We start from the raw sequence: 16,271 nt of genomic DNA, 5'->3' as shown, positions 1-16,271 counted from the left end.
ATGGCACTGAATAGCAACCAGCATCAAGTTTTAAAAAGATGCAAAAGTATCACAGAATGGTCCCATGCGATATATTCCATGTGTAATGGGTGTATATGATATGATTTGGTGAAAAACGAACTGAAATTTAATGTAGCCTGTTATTTAAAGGGACACTATGCAAGTCTGAGTGTTTTTTCTCTACGAGCTCCCCCTAGTGTCTGGTAGTATAATGCTTTCAAACACTCTGTCGTAAAAACGAACTGTTGTCCCTCCCCCCTCCCCACGAGCAACCCAGCTGATCAGCTGTCAACCCAGCTGAGCAGAGGAACCGGCTATTTCAAAACCAGTTATGTCTACCGAGGCAAGTAAAGCAATACTTTCTTTCCAACTGATGGCGATTTTTTTATTTATTGTGTTGTCATGCATACTAGTATTTTTACCGGGAACGAACGATATGAACGAGGTGAACTACTGCTTTCGTGTTTGTTTGTTTGTTTGTTTTTGGGAGAATGGGCATGAGCATAAAAAATATATATATATCGGAGGATAATATTTGTCTAAAGTTATATTAGCAAGGTCTATAAGTTCATCTGGTAGAATGATGGTTTACCTTTGCTTGTCTAAGAAAACATCAGAACGTTTTTTCTAGCTCGATCATGATATGTGCAACATTTTGCGCGTCTGATATTGCCTACTATCAGACGCGTTGACTTAGTGACATAAAATAAAAGTGTAAGTTACACAAATAAAACCGACAGAGGAACGGCCAAACAACTACAGAAATCAAACATGTTTGCTATGACAATGCTAACATCAAAGTTATAGTATAGCGTACTTGTAAGCCCCTAACAGACAGCGATCATAATAAAAACCTTTACAGACAATAGCAAACATCCTGAGGTCGCAATTACTTGAAATTTAAATATTAAACACAGTTTATTCCAAAGATACTTAACTTACAAGTGCAACAGCAGGATCAGCATCCGTTTTGCAGGCTTCTGTTTCTCTCAGTTCTCACCATTCTGAAAAAGCCGGTCCGATATATTTACTCGAGTCTGACTTCTTGCTCGGTCAGTCTCCCGTTTCCTCTTTCGTTGGTCCTCCGACAAAGATTTCCTAGCTTTCTGCTTCTTTTTTACAGGCTCAGCCTCAGCCATAACTCAATCTATCGTTGCCCTTTGCTTATAGCTAGCCCGCCGGTGCTTGAATAGGGGCGTGTACGTATGCAGTGCCGTCAAGCAATTCCTTACATCGCGAGACCTGATATCACGGGATACTTCCTGACACCGACCCGCGTCCCAAAGTTGCAAGTGAGTTTTTTCCGCTCTCGGGCACCAGGGGGGTGCGAAACCACCACCATTCAACCCGAAATAAGTAATATAACCATTCCACTGACTCCGAAGCTGTTCAGTTAAGGTTAAAAAGTTACCTAGAGCACCTTTAACGAAAATCAAGACCTTGGTCGGCACGCATTTATGAGACTCTAGAGCTGCAGATCACTCCGACTCACCCAGAAAAAAAGTTGTGAGAAATCAACCTAATAATAATGTGACATAAAATGCATTCCGTGTGCTTTTTTCTCTGAGGTATTTGTTCACATATTTGTTGTGCTCGTCGCAACAAGAAGTTATCGTGTTCATATCTCATTCTGATTGCCAGCTGACAACCAGAGTTCCTGTCTAGAGAGATTTACCTCAGTGAAGAAAGTACACGGATCATTTTTTGGGATTTCAAAGCATTGTGTTTCATGTCACAATTTGTTTTTAATGGGCAAGTTGGAGTGAACTGCACAGAAGACAGCGGCCAAAGTCAGGATTTTCATTAAATAATACATTCAATTTTGGTTTGTTTTTCACGAAACCCTATTATACACCCCCAAAACACTTGGAATATATAGCACAAGTCGTATTGGTCGCTATTCACTGCCATTATATGGACGAGCGTAAGATGGAGCAAAAAGCCTTAAGATTTCTTTGTGAAAACGGCCCCTGATGTATTTTGTAAACATCTTTAAATCAGTGCCCTGTCTATAAAAAGTATAGGCCCTATCGCAGTCTAATTCCTTATAGGCCACACACTGTTGGTAAATTCGGTTGTCAATTCACATTTTAGTGCCTAATCCTGTACAATATTTAGTAATCTACGAGAGCATTCTAAAACCAAATTAACTCACGAAACATTCTCATAGTTACAACCGTATTTTAAAAATGATTACCTGTTAATTACGTATTTAAATGTGCAGAGATCGTTTCTCTTTTCTGTATGTGGTACTCTGCAATAAAAACACAGGGAAAGAGGGACTCTCCTCAGATCTTGCTACAAACAAGAACAAACCCATAATAAATTTAAATAAATCCAAATGCTTTGTACTAAAAACAAGACTTAAATATCCCAACCCGCACCTGCCCACTTTAATAATTCCATGAACTTGATCGTTTTATAAGCCAAAAACTAATAAGCCCAAAATGCTTGTAATAAGAGGATATGGAAACACTTAAAAGTCACCATGAAATCAAAATTGACAATTCTTATTTTGAGTATTGGAGTATTTATTATAAATGGTTTATCGATGCACATCATTTTTAATTCATGTGTCCACGTAATCTTTAATCAAAATCATAATCCCTCTTCTCATCATCTCTTCTCTTCTGATGATGTGTTTACTGGTGTGAGGGCGGGACAACCTGTCACTCACATGACATCACAGCAATAGCAAACCATAACAAAATAACGATCCAATCAATTCCCAATAAACAAAATCAAGTCCTGCCCTACATTTTATCTTGTTCGAGAATCCGTTTCACATGGATATACAGTACGTCACAATAGGGAATAGAACACTTTCAGTTTCAGCAGCCTTCCAATACAAAACACAATGCCTCTATTGACGGTGGTTTAGTTAAAATTCACTGCAATATTTCTTGGGTCAAAAAGAGCAGATACCGAACACACAAGATGCCAGAACATTGTTATGGTTTACAAATAAAATGTATTTGTCTGAAATCACTATCCAGGGTAGTCTCTCTTACAACCCAAACATATCTCAGAAAGCTACAAAATGAGCTCTAAGCAAAAAAAAAAGAGTATTTATTCAGTAAAATCATACATATTTAGTTATCATTGAACAAAGACTTTCAAAAATGATTTGATAAACAAATGAACAGATTATCATAACGCCTATTATTTCCTTTTATCATAGATGTACACTTTCCGGTTCATCTTCATCCACATTGGTCTTCCTCATCATTCCATAATATGCCCACCTGACATACGTAAATACATTTTTATTTGGAAACATTTAATCTGATTCCTAGACTCTCCCCAGGCCTACTGACCTTGACTGCAGAAAGAGGCATTATTCGCAAGTTGCTTCTCACAGCATTTGTAGATCAAACTTGTAACATCAGAGAGGGAGAGAATGTGAAAAGAGATAAAAAGGACAATATATCTGAGTCTTCTACCAAGTGATGGAATTGAGGAGGCCTGTTCTCAGTATTTGAACTGTAGGTTTCAAGCAGATCACTGACCAACAGGGGTTATGGCATACTATACATGTAAGGGTTAGATTTGAACTGATAAGTATTTAAATGTAAGGCCTCAGATAACTTACAACATTTCCATATTTATCAGTCAAATCTAACCTTTACATGTGAGCCATAAACTCTGTTGGGCAGCGACAGTTAACCTTCAGTTCGTCCGCTTACTTTCTTAAACAGTTAACACTTTTTTTGAAACCATTACTTTTGTCCTCCTTCCATAATCCCTCTATCAGAAGCATATCTTAATAAACTATAAAGGTAGAAAATCTGTTTTCAATACACACAATAAAAACACTGTTTTACACACACATGTATATATGTCAAAAACGCATATCTTTTCATGATTTAAAAGTTACGTAATGGAAATCTATGGAACTCATGTAAGATTAACAAAATTGATCATGTATAAGCAGTTGCATTGATCGAATACACATAAGAAAATAATATTTATCTTACAGTGTACAGTACATAGCCATAAACCCAGGTATTCTATAAGACATTGACCAGCATGATTTAATGCTTTTAAAATAATAAAAATGAATGCTAAATAAGACGTCGTGACACTAGTGTAGTATTGTCTTAGAAATAATGTCTTAATGTTTCCCATGGCCCTACAGAGGACAAGCGGTTTGGAGAATGGATGGATGGCTTCGTGTTTGTAAGAAATGTTAATATACTCAAACTCAATCATTTAAATTGGAATCACACATTCTTAATAGTGTCAGGAAAATGGCAAACTTTTGGGTGGATGTTTTTGGCCATTGGCACTGTCAAACCATTTTTGCTTGCATGACTTAAATTTTAAGTATACAACCTTATAAATATTTTGTATAATGAACAATAATTTATTGGCCTAATGGCATTGTTATTAATGTTAAAATCTATTTATAATGAGATCTCTGTTGTTTTCTAAAGGAGAGGTTTACTTGAGACATAGACAGCAGGAGAAGTGAACTTCCCAAAACTTTTGAGTCACAGTTGCTTTAACAGGTGCTGACCAAAAGCATCCTGTGCCTTTAAGAGGAGCTGCAGTCTGTGATTGAAAGGACAGAGTGTGTATGAGTCAGACTCGGGGGCATTAGAGCCAGTGTGTGTGAGTGTGTGCAAGCTGCCAGGAAGAGGGGCAGCAACTACACCAGCTACAGTCCCATCAGACTGCTGTCCTATGCACAGTTTGTAGCAGAGCTTTTCTTTCTTTCCTCTCTTTATTCTCTTCATCTATTTTCATTTTCTAGTCGTGGAGTGAAATTGATTCTTTGGGGACTTATTTAGGATCCTAACACACCCCCAGTGGTCCATCTCTGTGCGGGACCACAGTGCGCTGTACTGTGATTCAGAAGTGTTACTAGTAGTGGAACCTGCAGTAACTACTGTCCACCCATGCTGCGTGTGTTTATCCTGTGCGCAGAGAATGTGCTGACGCATGATGAGGACATCAGCGATGCCTACTGCACCGTCACTTATGAAGGTAGGAGCCAGACCAGGTAAATAAGGAAGGGTTTTGTATCAAATATGTTTGCTTAGACTGGCACTTTCTTTTCTGCACAATCATTCTCTTTCACTGCCTTGTTGTCAGTCTTCCTACTTTTGACATTCCATCAAGCAGGCTATTATTGGAAAAGCAGTTGCAGTCTCTCTCTCTCTCTCTCTCTCTCTCTCTCTCTCTCTCTCTCTCTCTCTCTCTCGTGTATGTTTATGGGTGTCCTGTTGCACTTGGAATATGTGTGTCTGAATGAGTGCTGCAGAGCTGCTCTGTGTTTCTATGAGATGCTATGTCATCACAGATTGGTTCAATGTGGGGCTCCTGTTTGCTTTATGTTCAAAGCTTTTAGGGGCCCATAATTCATAAGACAGGCCAGAGAGGCTCCTCTTGTGTCAGCCAGGTGTTCTGTTGGTTGGTTTCTTTGATTTCTTTCTCTTTTTTTGTAAATATATTACGATGATACCATTTAATATTAAGACAAACACACACACACACACACACACACACACACACACACACACACACACACACACACACACACACACACACACACACACACTACCACACTACACTACTACTATATACACTACCATTTAAAAAAAATAGAAATCAATACTTTTATTCAGCAAGCATGCATTAAATTGATCAAAAGTGACAGTAAAGACGATAATAATAAAGACGATGTAATATGGTTTCCTCAAAAATATTTACCAGCACAGCTGTTTTCAACATTGATAATTATAAGAAAGTTTCTTGAGCACCAAATGTTGTTTATCTACCCCCTCACAGACACAAGTAGGAGTTCATTTCCCTAAGGGGTTATACCCTCTGTGTTTCTTGGGAAATGCAGCTTGTTTGCTCAATAGAAGGCTTGTCGTTGTTGTAGTCATGAGGCAATCATATACCAGCAGGCACAATCAGAGATGGCTATGTTAAAGTGCTACTGTGAACCACACCATATCAGATCAATACAATAGAGCATTACCATTCATTACATCCATTCAGTGGTGTGTTTTAGAATAACTATAATGAGAGTGTGTTCGTTTTACTGATTTGATCCGTGCTGTTTTGTTACTGCATCTTTTATTGCTGAGGTTTTGGAAGATCTGTCAATTCAAATACAGAAATCTAGATAATAATGACCCATGTTTTGACTAAACCTCCTGTAATTCATTCATATATCTATACACAGCCTAGTTAAGGCTGGTCTATGCCTGCTCAAAATTCAGTGTAAAGTTGCAATGTCAGACTAAATTATGATTTCTCTGACCCACCTCAACATCTATTATGAAAGTAAACAGTTTTTGCTGTGTAAATGCATTTATGCCACCTCTGAGCAGCATTAAAAAGTCTGTGGAAAGATCAGAAGTCAGAAGTGCCACCTTTGCTGTGTAAATTTAGCATGACATCTCAATCCATTTTTTTGTGGATGGTTTATAAGCTAAATGGTAAAGTGTGTAGGCTAGCATAAGCAAAATGTTTTGCAAAAATAAGACCTCACTTTCGTGAACATTCCCTCCATCTGCGATTGGTCGGTCAAATGCAGAGTCACTCCAGACTCAAGCAATTGGCCGAGCCACTTTTGCTGTGTCAGGCTGGTTAAGAGGCTCTGTATTTAGTGCCAAAGTATTCTTCTTTTTCAGCTAAATCAACTTCTAGTTGTTTCTACATATTAAGGATAGTTGAAAGTATTTGAACATAAAAACAAAACGAGCAGTCATGGCAGTTCAGTCTGACTGAGTCATGGCAGTAGGTGGTGCTCCTCGACTGGAAATGTCAGCTAACCATTATCAAGCCTACACAGAGACCATGGAAACTCTTGAAGTATAACAGACTGACATAATATAAGAACTCTCTAAGATAAACTGATGTGCGCAAGTGCCTAAATGAGTGGATTTTAGTGTATTGATGTAGGCTCTACAGGTAACATTAAATCCGCAAATACCTTTGCTTACACTAATTGTTAAAAGATGTTGTTCACTGCATTTTATAAAGATTTTATATTCTTTAAGGTTTCTATATACAAGTAAAAGTAATATAGTAAGAGGGAAAATGTAGATAAGGAGAGAGAAGAACAAGCCGCAGGAAATGTTTAAATTTCCTCTTCAATTATGGGCAGGGTCACTGGAGAGGAAAGTGTGGTCCAGAGTACGCTACGTTCCTACATGACAGTCTCTGTGTACACACTTAAGAAGTGCTTGTAAGGGAAGATTGTGAAGACGCCTTATCAAAGACGCAGGCAGAAATTGATTTTCTCAGGATAGTGGTGGGCTTTTACAACCTCTGATACATTCTATTCTGGACATCACGCTCATCTTCAGCTTCGGACCTAAAGATCACAGGACGCGTTTATCTTCAGAGAAACCTTTGCAGGGGTCCTGCCGGGATCTGTCCCTCTTCTGTGGTCTGATGCTAGTTTGGCCTGTTTCTTGTTGGAGAGTTTGAGCATCAAGGCAGCATGTTGAGGTGTTTGCTACAGAGGGCGACCAACCTGAGAAATGTAGAAAAGGGGGAGAGGCATAGCGATCCACTTGCTAGCATCACATTCAGAGGTAAGAATTGACACCGAAAATATGATTGACAGGCTTTTTGAGTGCATGAAAAAGTAAGATCTTCAGATTTCGGTCTTTGAGACTCTTTTGGGTTGATGGATGCTAATTGTGGATGCTTATGTAAAATTATCAGGGATTGTAATTTCAAACTGGACAAGAAACATGAGAGCAGAACTTTGGTGTTCCCCTTTACTAAAAATATTACTATTTTACACAATGAATGATTAAATAATTTCATGTTAGAGTTAGAAGGATCTTTTTGACAGGTCATTCTGACATTTGTTGAGAGGTAGAGATAGATCTCTGAGAAATATATGACAAATGATAACTTTACTCTAGATAGATCAATAGATCATTACAGTCTATAGCAGAGTGATGTTATTATATCACTGGAAAATGCTAGATATTCTTAAAGATTTCTGGATAAATCTGAGCTCTGTTAATGATTTTATAAGTTATTGTGTTGAATGAATGAATGAATGTGACAGGCACTGGTTTTAGACTACCTTGCAAACTGAGTGGCAGTTCCTCTCATTGTTCCATGCTTCCTGTTCCAGCACAGGGATGTACAGGAACATGCGTTTGTGAGTGTGGGATTGATGAGCTTGAAGTGTTTTTGTAGTCCGAGTTGCCATAGCAACAAAATCATTTCTTCACTTTCTTTCTTATATCGTGATCCCACTTGATTGTCAATTATTATAAAACAACAAAATCATATGAGTATAATTAAGTTGATAAATATTAAGTTAATAAAGTTGAGGTTTTGTTTTGAGTATGACTTCATTTAATTCTTTTCTGATGTGCTTTTGCAGGATGCTCAGAGAAACAATGCAGTTCCTGCCTGTGTTATTTAGCAGATCATTGGTGATCATTATCTTTGGAAACAGTTTTCGTCAATATCATGAAAACAGATTTTCTGACTTTCATTTGGATATACTTGTGAGAGATTTATCCTTTTGGTTTTTACAAAGAGAGCTGTATAGTTGCAGCACAAATTTGGTTATATCTGGCTACATATTCATTCATTCGTTACAGTGTTATTTTAGCATTATTTATATATTATTATAGTTTATTCATATTTTAAATAATTTTTTATTTTAGTTTTATTTAAATTTTAGTTTAATTTTTAGCAAATTTGTTATGCGCGTTTGTCATTTTAAAAAATATATATGTATATTTAGCCTTATATTTATTTCAGTGTTAGTAATTTTAAAACTCACTATTATATCAGCCTATGCAACTACGCATGTTGCAGATAAATATTTTGTGAATAAAGTAGTAAATTGCTGTTGTTTTTTTCCGCAAACAAAGCATTCACGTCACTTCATATAACTGAGGTTAAACTACTGCAGTCATATCGATTTCTTTAATGAAGTCTTGAAAGTGGTAGTTGCTGTCAAATGAGGGACAGAAAACTCAGATTTCATTAAAAAATATCTTCATTTGTGTTCATAAACAAATGTCTCATGGATTTGGAATGACATGAGGGTGAGCAATTATTGGCAGAATTAAAAAGATGTTTTGTGAACTAACCCTTTAACACTGATTAGTTCATTTGTTTGTTTAATTCATTCTCTTGTTACTTTATTCATTTTTTTTTGTTCATTACATTTATTTAAATTTTGTTAGAAAGATTCATTAAAGCCCCTTTTTTAATGAAACGTCATTAAACGTGCACTTTATGCCATAGCTTTCCTCTCTTTATCATTACTGAGGGTCATCTCTTTTTCCACCTCTTTTTCATGTGATGTAAAGGCTTCCCCTCATTCTGTCAGAAACAGATACTGAGTCACTCTATCCACTCTATAAACAATGACACCAAACAATTGAAGGAAAATAAGGTGTTCTGACCTTTATTCTGAGTTGAACAACTAGTAGGTCACTACTTTAGGGCTTGTGACTGTAACACATTTCGCGGCCACACCTTTTTATTATTTGTTTTTCCATTTACTTTGTTCTAATAATTGTTTAGATATGTATCTTTAGGTTTTAGTTTCAGACTGCTGCCAATACTAACTGGTCTGATTGCATTGTAATCAGAACAATCTTGTGTTTTCTTAATTATTTGTTTGTGTATATAGTGTGTCTTCCGGTCTATGTGAATGTTAGGGAGAGGGGATGGAAGACATAAAAGTAGCTGCAGTAAGTGTTTTTATCCTCAGGCACGGTATCAAATACCATCTCCATTTATAGACATCACAGATGCAAATCATCCTCCTGGTCCAACTGCCAGAGTCCTTAGTTTGAGCTCTGAGTAAGCAACAATATATGCAGACTGCGCAAGAGAGAGAGAGAGAGAGAGAGAGAGATACAGAATGAGACTTTGTACAGAGAAATGTAGACTATTGGCAGTGCTGAAATGGTATCAGTATCTTCTGCATCTAGAAATGAGATCTAGATTGTGTTTAATACAAACTAGTGTTGTCACAATACCAACAATTCAGTCAGTACCAATACCCCTAAAATTTTACAGTTCTCTGTGCCAAATTGGGTACCGTAACACTATTGTAACTATTTTAGTTTAATACTTTTCTTACTTGAAAATGAAAAATATTAAATAAATGAAAATGTTTGATTCTAAATGCTATTCATAAGTAAATGATACATTAAAACATTAGCATATAGCCTTTAAATATCGTTTAAATAAGTAAAAATTGCTTTAAAAAGATCAAATAAAAAAAGAAGTATTAAAAAGAAAAACAAAATAAAAACAAATTCCAGGTAATAGAGCAAGTGGCAGGTCTTGTTCAATACACCGCAAGACACAATGCACGGATCTATTCTGACTTTTTTTGAACAGATTATGACTAACTTAAAGGCGCACTATGTAACTTTTTTGTTCAAAATTAACCAAAATGTGAATACATCATCAATCCTTCTTCCAAAACGTGTTTTTGTCTTACCCTGATTTACCATGGTAAGCCCATTATAAGTGTTTATATTTTAGACCTAACAGGATGGTTTCTCATATCCGTAAATAGAGAAAAGTTGCTCTGGCTACTTCGATGCTTGTATGGTGTAGGAGTGGCGTTGGTTAGCACACTAAATCTCGAACCTCTCTAGGGAATCACCCATTTAAATTTTTTTTGGAATTTATTTTCAAGGAAGTACCATGTCTATTAATGTGTATAGCTACAGTAACATCTTCAGTTAGTCAGCTTGAGATCCTTTCCATCTAAGCTGGTTATATCTCTTAAGCCTAGTCACGCAGACCCGAAGCAAAACCAAAATAATGTTCTTCCGCAAAATACATGCAGTTTTGTGTACCTTAAAAAACACCTATGATTGTCCATTGCGTTCATACGCTCAACAAACATGTCTGTAATTGGCAACAATGCAACGTTGTAAATAGAAACCTTTTTCACGCTGTCCACAGTGTGCTCACACTCTAGTAGGCGGAATTGGCATATCAAATTATAGTCTATCCATAAATATATTTTAAATAGTTACAGTTGTATTTTGACGAGTCATAATTATAATTTGACAAGTCAGAATGATTATTAGAGATATCTGCAAGTTACTCTAGTAAGTATACGTTTAATACGTTTTTACTAGTCTAAATACTATTTAAGATATCTGTAATGACTTAAAGGTATTTTAAATTGACGCATCATACATACATTTTGAAAAGAGAAGAGAAAAGAGCAATGGAATTATACACCAAAACTTTAAATATAGTACAAATAAACGCGTGACTGACAAGTACGCATCATAATCAAGGCAGACCCAGTCAAAAAAGTGACGGCTGGATTGTACAAGTTAGTAAAAGTTTAACTGGTATTAACACTGATGACACCGATTAGTGCATTACTTTGTATATGGATTAGGCCTTCTGTGTCGATTCAGGTTTACTCCTGTCGTTAAGGTAATAGGTCACAATAAGCGGAACAGTACTGCAGTTTTTAAAATGTAAGTATTGACTTGGTACCGAAGAACGGGTTCTTTTGACTTTTATTAACACTAACTGAATAAATGTATTAAGACTGGGCCTGAAACTCCAGCATCTCAGTCTTGTTATTTTGAACTCATACTTCTTGAAGGTATGGTTTGCTGGCTATTTCTCAGATTGTATCCACCCATTGACTAGTATCGGATATGTTTTTGAAATACACACCAAATAAAGCCCAAGACTTTGAGGGTCAGATGGTTAAGAACATTCCAACCAGTTTCCATCACATTCTGGTCGAGGATGTCATAGCATGCCAGTGTTTGCTTTTTTCCTGAATCTTTTGTTGTCCTCTTCTGGCTCTTGGTCTATTTCAGGAAGGCAAAGAGGGTTTTCCCACAATGCAACTGAGTGTATATCTACCAAAGGACCTTGTTTTTACTTTATTCACATCTCTTGACATCTACGATCAAAACAGGAAGATAAACAGAGCTCTTTCCTAAAACACTTTATAGCGTGACTGACCAGTGGTGATTTGAATGGATACAATGGATAAGTCATACTATTAGCCTACTTGTTTGTGCATGTGACTCCTGTAGCTCTAATGTAGCAAGAGGTCTCAAAACACACGGGCAATGTGTGTCTGCTCATTAGATCAACTATTAATTGTCCTTCACCAATTCAGGCTCAATGTCAAGCCTATAATCTGTGTTCCTCTGGAAATCTTTCATCTGTATTTGTCAGGTGGAAGTTAGTACCCATTGTCCATCTTCCTCTCACTGAAACATTGTCATCACGGATTTATTGGAGGCCAGCCACTGCAAAAAATAACGTCAGATAGACTGTCCTCATATGCCCTATCTGAAAAGATGTTTCCCTAATCAAATAGTTTTTCAAATCTTTATTTTGAAACTTTTAAACGGTAGTGTATATCTCATGAAAAACTCACAAACACACCAACTGTACTTTTCCTTTTTTCATGTTCTTGTAGGAACAAAAAAGAAGACCAAAATCATCAAAAATAATGTCAGTCCTGTCTGGAACGAGGTTGGTTAATTGATTCTTACATCTAATTGACTAATATCAATGAACCACTAATACTTCTTGTTACCATAATGCTTTCCATAATGCTTTCCAATTCTGTTCCTTTTTCATCATTCCCTTTTCTTTCTTCCAGGGCTTTGAGTGGGACTTGAAGGGAGTTCCTTTAGATTCTGCAGCAGAGCTTCATGTTGTTGTCAAGGACCATGAGAAAATGGGCAGGAATAGGTAAGGTCGTTCTTTCTCTCTCTCATGTTCTATCTTTTTACTCCCTGTTCATGAGAATGTAAGAGCGTCTCAGAATAATCTGCAAAAGCCACTTCTCTGCCAACATAAAACAATTGCTTAACAATTCAGTTGGGAGAGCTTTAGAATTTATGGAATGCGCCATTGTTTAAATGACTAGTGGTATAAGTGGAATGTGGTAAACAGCCACGCAATATGCTGTGCGTTCCCATGGTTCCCAACTGGCTTTTTTCTGTATCTAATACCCATGACATTAGGCTGATATAGGACTTACTAAATCTGATTTTAAGCCACTTTGTACATCTATAAAGGTATTGAATGCCACCCTAATGAGGGGCTAAGGTTTTTAAAATCATAGGCATTATCTATTTTCACATTAGTATCTATATTACATTATACAGTCTTTGATCTACTACAGAATCCCACTCTGACACTTAAATTAAGTTTCTAAGCAATATAACTTAGTCTCACCAAGGCTGCAAAAATACAGCAATAACAATAATTTTGTGAAATATTATTACAGTTTAAAATAACGGTTTTCTATTTTGATTTATTTTATTTAATATGCCTGATGAAGGTCATAGAACCGAAATATTGTTAAAGCTATTTTGATACGTGTGCAAGTAGCCTACTGATAATGTGCAGGATTTATTTAATTTATTTTAAAATGTAGTTTCATCCTGTGAGTGCAATGCAAAATTAGTCACACATTTCAGAAATCTTTTTAATGTACTGATTGTGTGCTCAAGAAACATTTTCAATGTTGAAAACAGTTGTGTTGCTTAATATTTTTTGTGGAAACCGTGCAACATTTTTCTTCAGGATCCTTGGATGAATAGAAAGTTAAAAAGAACTATATTTATTTTAAATGGATTTTTTTTAATAATGTTACTGACACTTTTGATTGATCTAAAGCATATTTTTACATCATTAGACCTGAAATTCAGTTTGGTCTTTTAACTCTCAATGTCAGACCTAGGAAAATGTATTAACTGTTCATAGGCTTTGTCTCAAAATGTCATGTGAATATGATATACTACACACTCAGTAAATGCTTAATCACAAATACATAATAGAGATGAAAATAAGGTCAGTGAATACTATATTAGCATAACAGAATTTTGGGTGAAATATTGTCACTTTAATGATGGAATAAAGTAATAGGAGAGGAGGAAAAGAAAAGGAAGGAAAAGCCAATTGGATTGAAGGGAATGCCCACAGGAAGTGAGTCAGGGCGGTTTGTCATGTCTTCTCTTTCCTTTTAAACCTTATCTGAGCCTCAGAAAGCCACAGAAGAACAGCAATTTTTAGAAAAGTTGTCCAGACAATGAAAAAACTGTCATTCAGGGTCAGATGACTTGTCATGTGTCACAATTGTTTTAGCTTTAGTAACTGTGTATGTGTGTGTGTGTTTTATTTCTTGGCATCAGATAGTTAATCCTCATCTTTAAATAGCATGTCATTTGTTAAAATAACCCTTTGTGTATCTTCACAGGTTTCTGGGGGAGTGTCGAGTAGCTCTTCGAGATGTGCTCAACTCTCCAAACCTAGCTGCTACTTTCACTGTGTCCCTGGTAGACACCAAAAGGAACAGCACTGGGGTGCGTTTCTCTGTTTGTCTTCACATTTCATTTTACATTGTCTATCACATTTACATTTACATTGAATGATGGAACTACATGAAGCCTGGACCTTCATTGTTGGTAGCAACATACCACAGTCTGTACCTCACTTGTATCTCAAATTCATGCCAACCCTGTCCCAAAAAAAATTTAAGAAAGACATTTTGAAGAAATACTACAAGGCTATTTCTTACACAACAGAGTGCCACTTCCTGGAATTGTGTGGTTATTTATGCGTGTAGTTTGACGTTGGGTGATAGAGAACGAAGGAGAGGGAAAGGTGGAGTTGGTTTTCTTAGCTCCTTTGCATCCGTGTGCTCTTGAAATAGCTGAAACCGGAAATAATTACAGGAAAGTACATTATAAGGTATCACCCTGACGCCGGCCTTATCTTAAAAACAACTCCATCATGTAGCTTTTCTTTCCCACCCCTCCCAAAACATCTACATCTTCATTTAGAACTTTGATAAGTAATTTTTCAATTTGACAATGATACACAAATACAAAATGCTACAAAATAATGAACCATGCCCATCTCGGAACTCAGCCGTGCTGAAGCGGTCTCAACAATCCGAGTGGCATTACAGTGGCTGCGGATGCCATATGCCCCAGGAGTCTTTGAAACTGTTTCAGTGGAAAAGCTGTTCTGCCCCTGAATGAGTTCAGGCAGCTCAGCACCGTCTGGGCGCACTCCTTTGTGAGATGGCTGTCATGTTAACCGAATCCAACTCCATGCCGAGAAAAGAGATACTCTGCATAGGGGACCCGAAGTTGACCCGAAGCCCCAAACTGCTGAGGTGCTTGAGCACCAGATTCCTGTTCTCGCACAACAGATCTTGAGAGTGTGCTAGAATGTGCCAGTTGTCGAGATAGTTGAGAATACAGATGCCCACTTCCCTTAACAGGGCATGGGAACCCTCCACCAAAGGGAAGGACCTTGTACTGGTATGCCCGTCCCTTGAAAGAAAACCATAGGAATGGTCTGTGTCAAGGCAAAATCAAAGCATCGAAGTACTTTTAGGTCAGTCGCAGCAAACCAATATTGGGGGTGAACGGGAGCATATGAAAGGCCCGGTTCAAGACTCACAGATCCAAGATCGGCCGTAACCCACAGGGACGGGGGGGGGTCTTTGTTTGCCAATGAGGTAAACAGGATGCTGCTGAACCTGGGGGGCGCCAGGCGAACTGAATTGCATAGCCAAGTCTGATCAATGAGATGGGCTGGGCAGCGCTAGCCAGACCCCCAAACTCCGTGCCAGTGGCATCAGTGGAACTACAGACGCACATGCGGAGGGGCAGCGAGGTTGAGCGTAGAGGCCCAACCCGGGGCCAAACCAATCGTCCAACCGCAACATCCAGGGCAGGGTGGAGGGTTCCACTCAAGCCAGACGCTCGCAGCGGCCCGGGAAAGCATGGCAACGCTGGGTCCGACTCAACCTGCACCATTCTCCCAGAAGGGGGCAGTACTGCTGACTCTTCATCCCAAGAAGACTTAAGTCCACCCTCTGATGCAGCGATTGACATCTCATCCTCCGCAGGAGCTCCAAATGAGATGCCATGAGATGGACCCCTAGACTTATTGGGAAGCTCGACAGCTCGCGATGTTTTGTGATCTAGTTTAGCAATGTTTTCAAGGTACAAGAGGTATCGATCTTAACACGAACCATCAATAAACGCTGCAAATCTCACTCGCCAATCTTCATTGGATCGTTTTCTTACTACCCGAACGTGATTGGGCTCCCAAGTGAGACCCTATACGTCAGAATCAATATAACGTTGAACGTAACTGACTGAAAGGGAACATCATTTATTTGAAATGGTAATCTGATCTGAAATAAAAATTTCTTAATTCATCCTTGCTGAATAAAAATATTTTATTTTTATTTTTATAAAGAAATCTTACTGATCCCAAACTTTTGT

General features: G+C 37.6%; 1 protein-coding gene across 9 annotated transcripts in view; it reads left to right on the top strand.

Moving 5' to 3' along the window:
• The first annotated feature begins 4,586 nt into the window (after positions 1-4,586).
• The window catches only part of dysf (dysferlin, limb girdle muscular dystrophy 2B (autosomal recessive)), a 72,169-nt gene continuing 60,484 nt past the window's right edge, over positions 4,587-16,271 (top strand). For 6 of the 9 annotated variants that reach the window (XM_079867085.1, XM_079867086.1, XM_079867087.1 and 3 more), the window contains exons 1-4: positions 7,128-7,556; positions 12,434-12,489; positions 12,620-12,711; positions 14,225-14,330. In XM_079867085.1, the coding sequence (XP_079723211.1) occupies positions 7,463-7,556; positions 12,434-12,489; positions 12,620-12,711; positions 14,225-14,330 (348 nt within the window). In that variant the 5' untranslated portion in view covers positions 7,128-7,462. Of the gene's footprint in view, positions 4,990-7,127; positions 7,557-12,433; positions 12,490-12,619; positions 12,712-14,224; positions 14,331-16,271 lie in introns of those variants that run through there. The other 3 variants (XM_079867089.1, XM_079867088.1, XM_079867082.1) reach the window with 1 other exon arrangement.

The sequence above is a fragment of the Squalius cephalus genome (assembly GCF_949319135.1).
Source record: "Squalius cephalus genome assembly, chromosome: 3".
In the NCBI taxonomy this organism is placed as follows: domain Eukaryota; kingdom Metazoa; phylum Chordata; class Actinopteri; order Cypriniformes; family Leuciscidae; genus Squalius; species Squalius cephalus.
The sequence above is the reverse complement of the archived record's forward strand: the minus strand, read 5'-3'. Positions and strand labels throughout refer to the sequence as shown.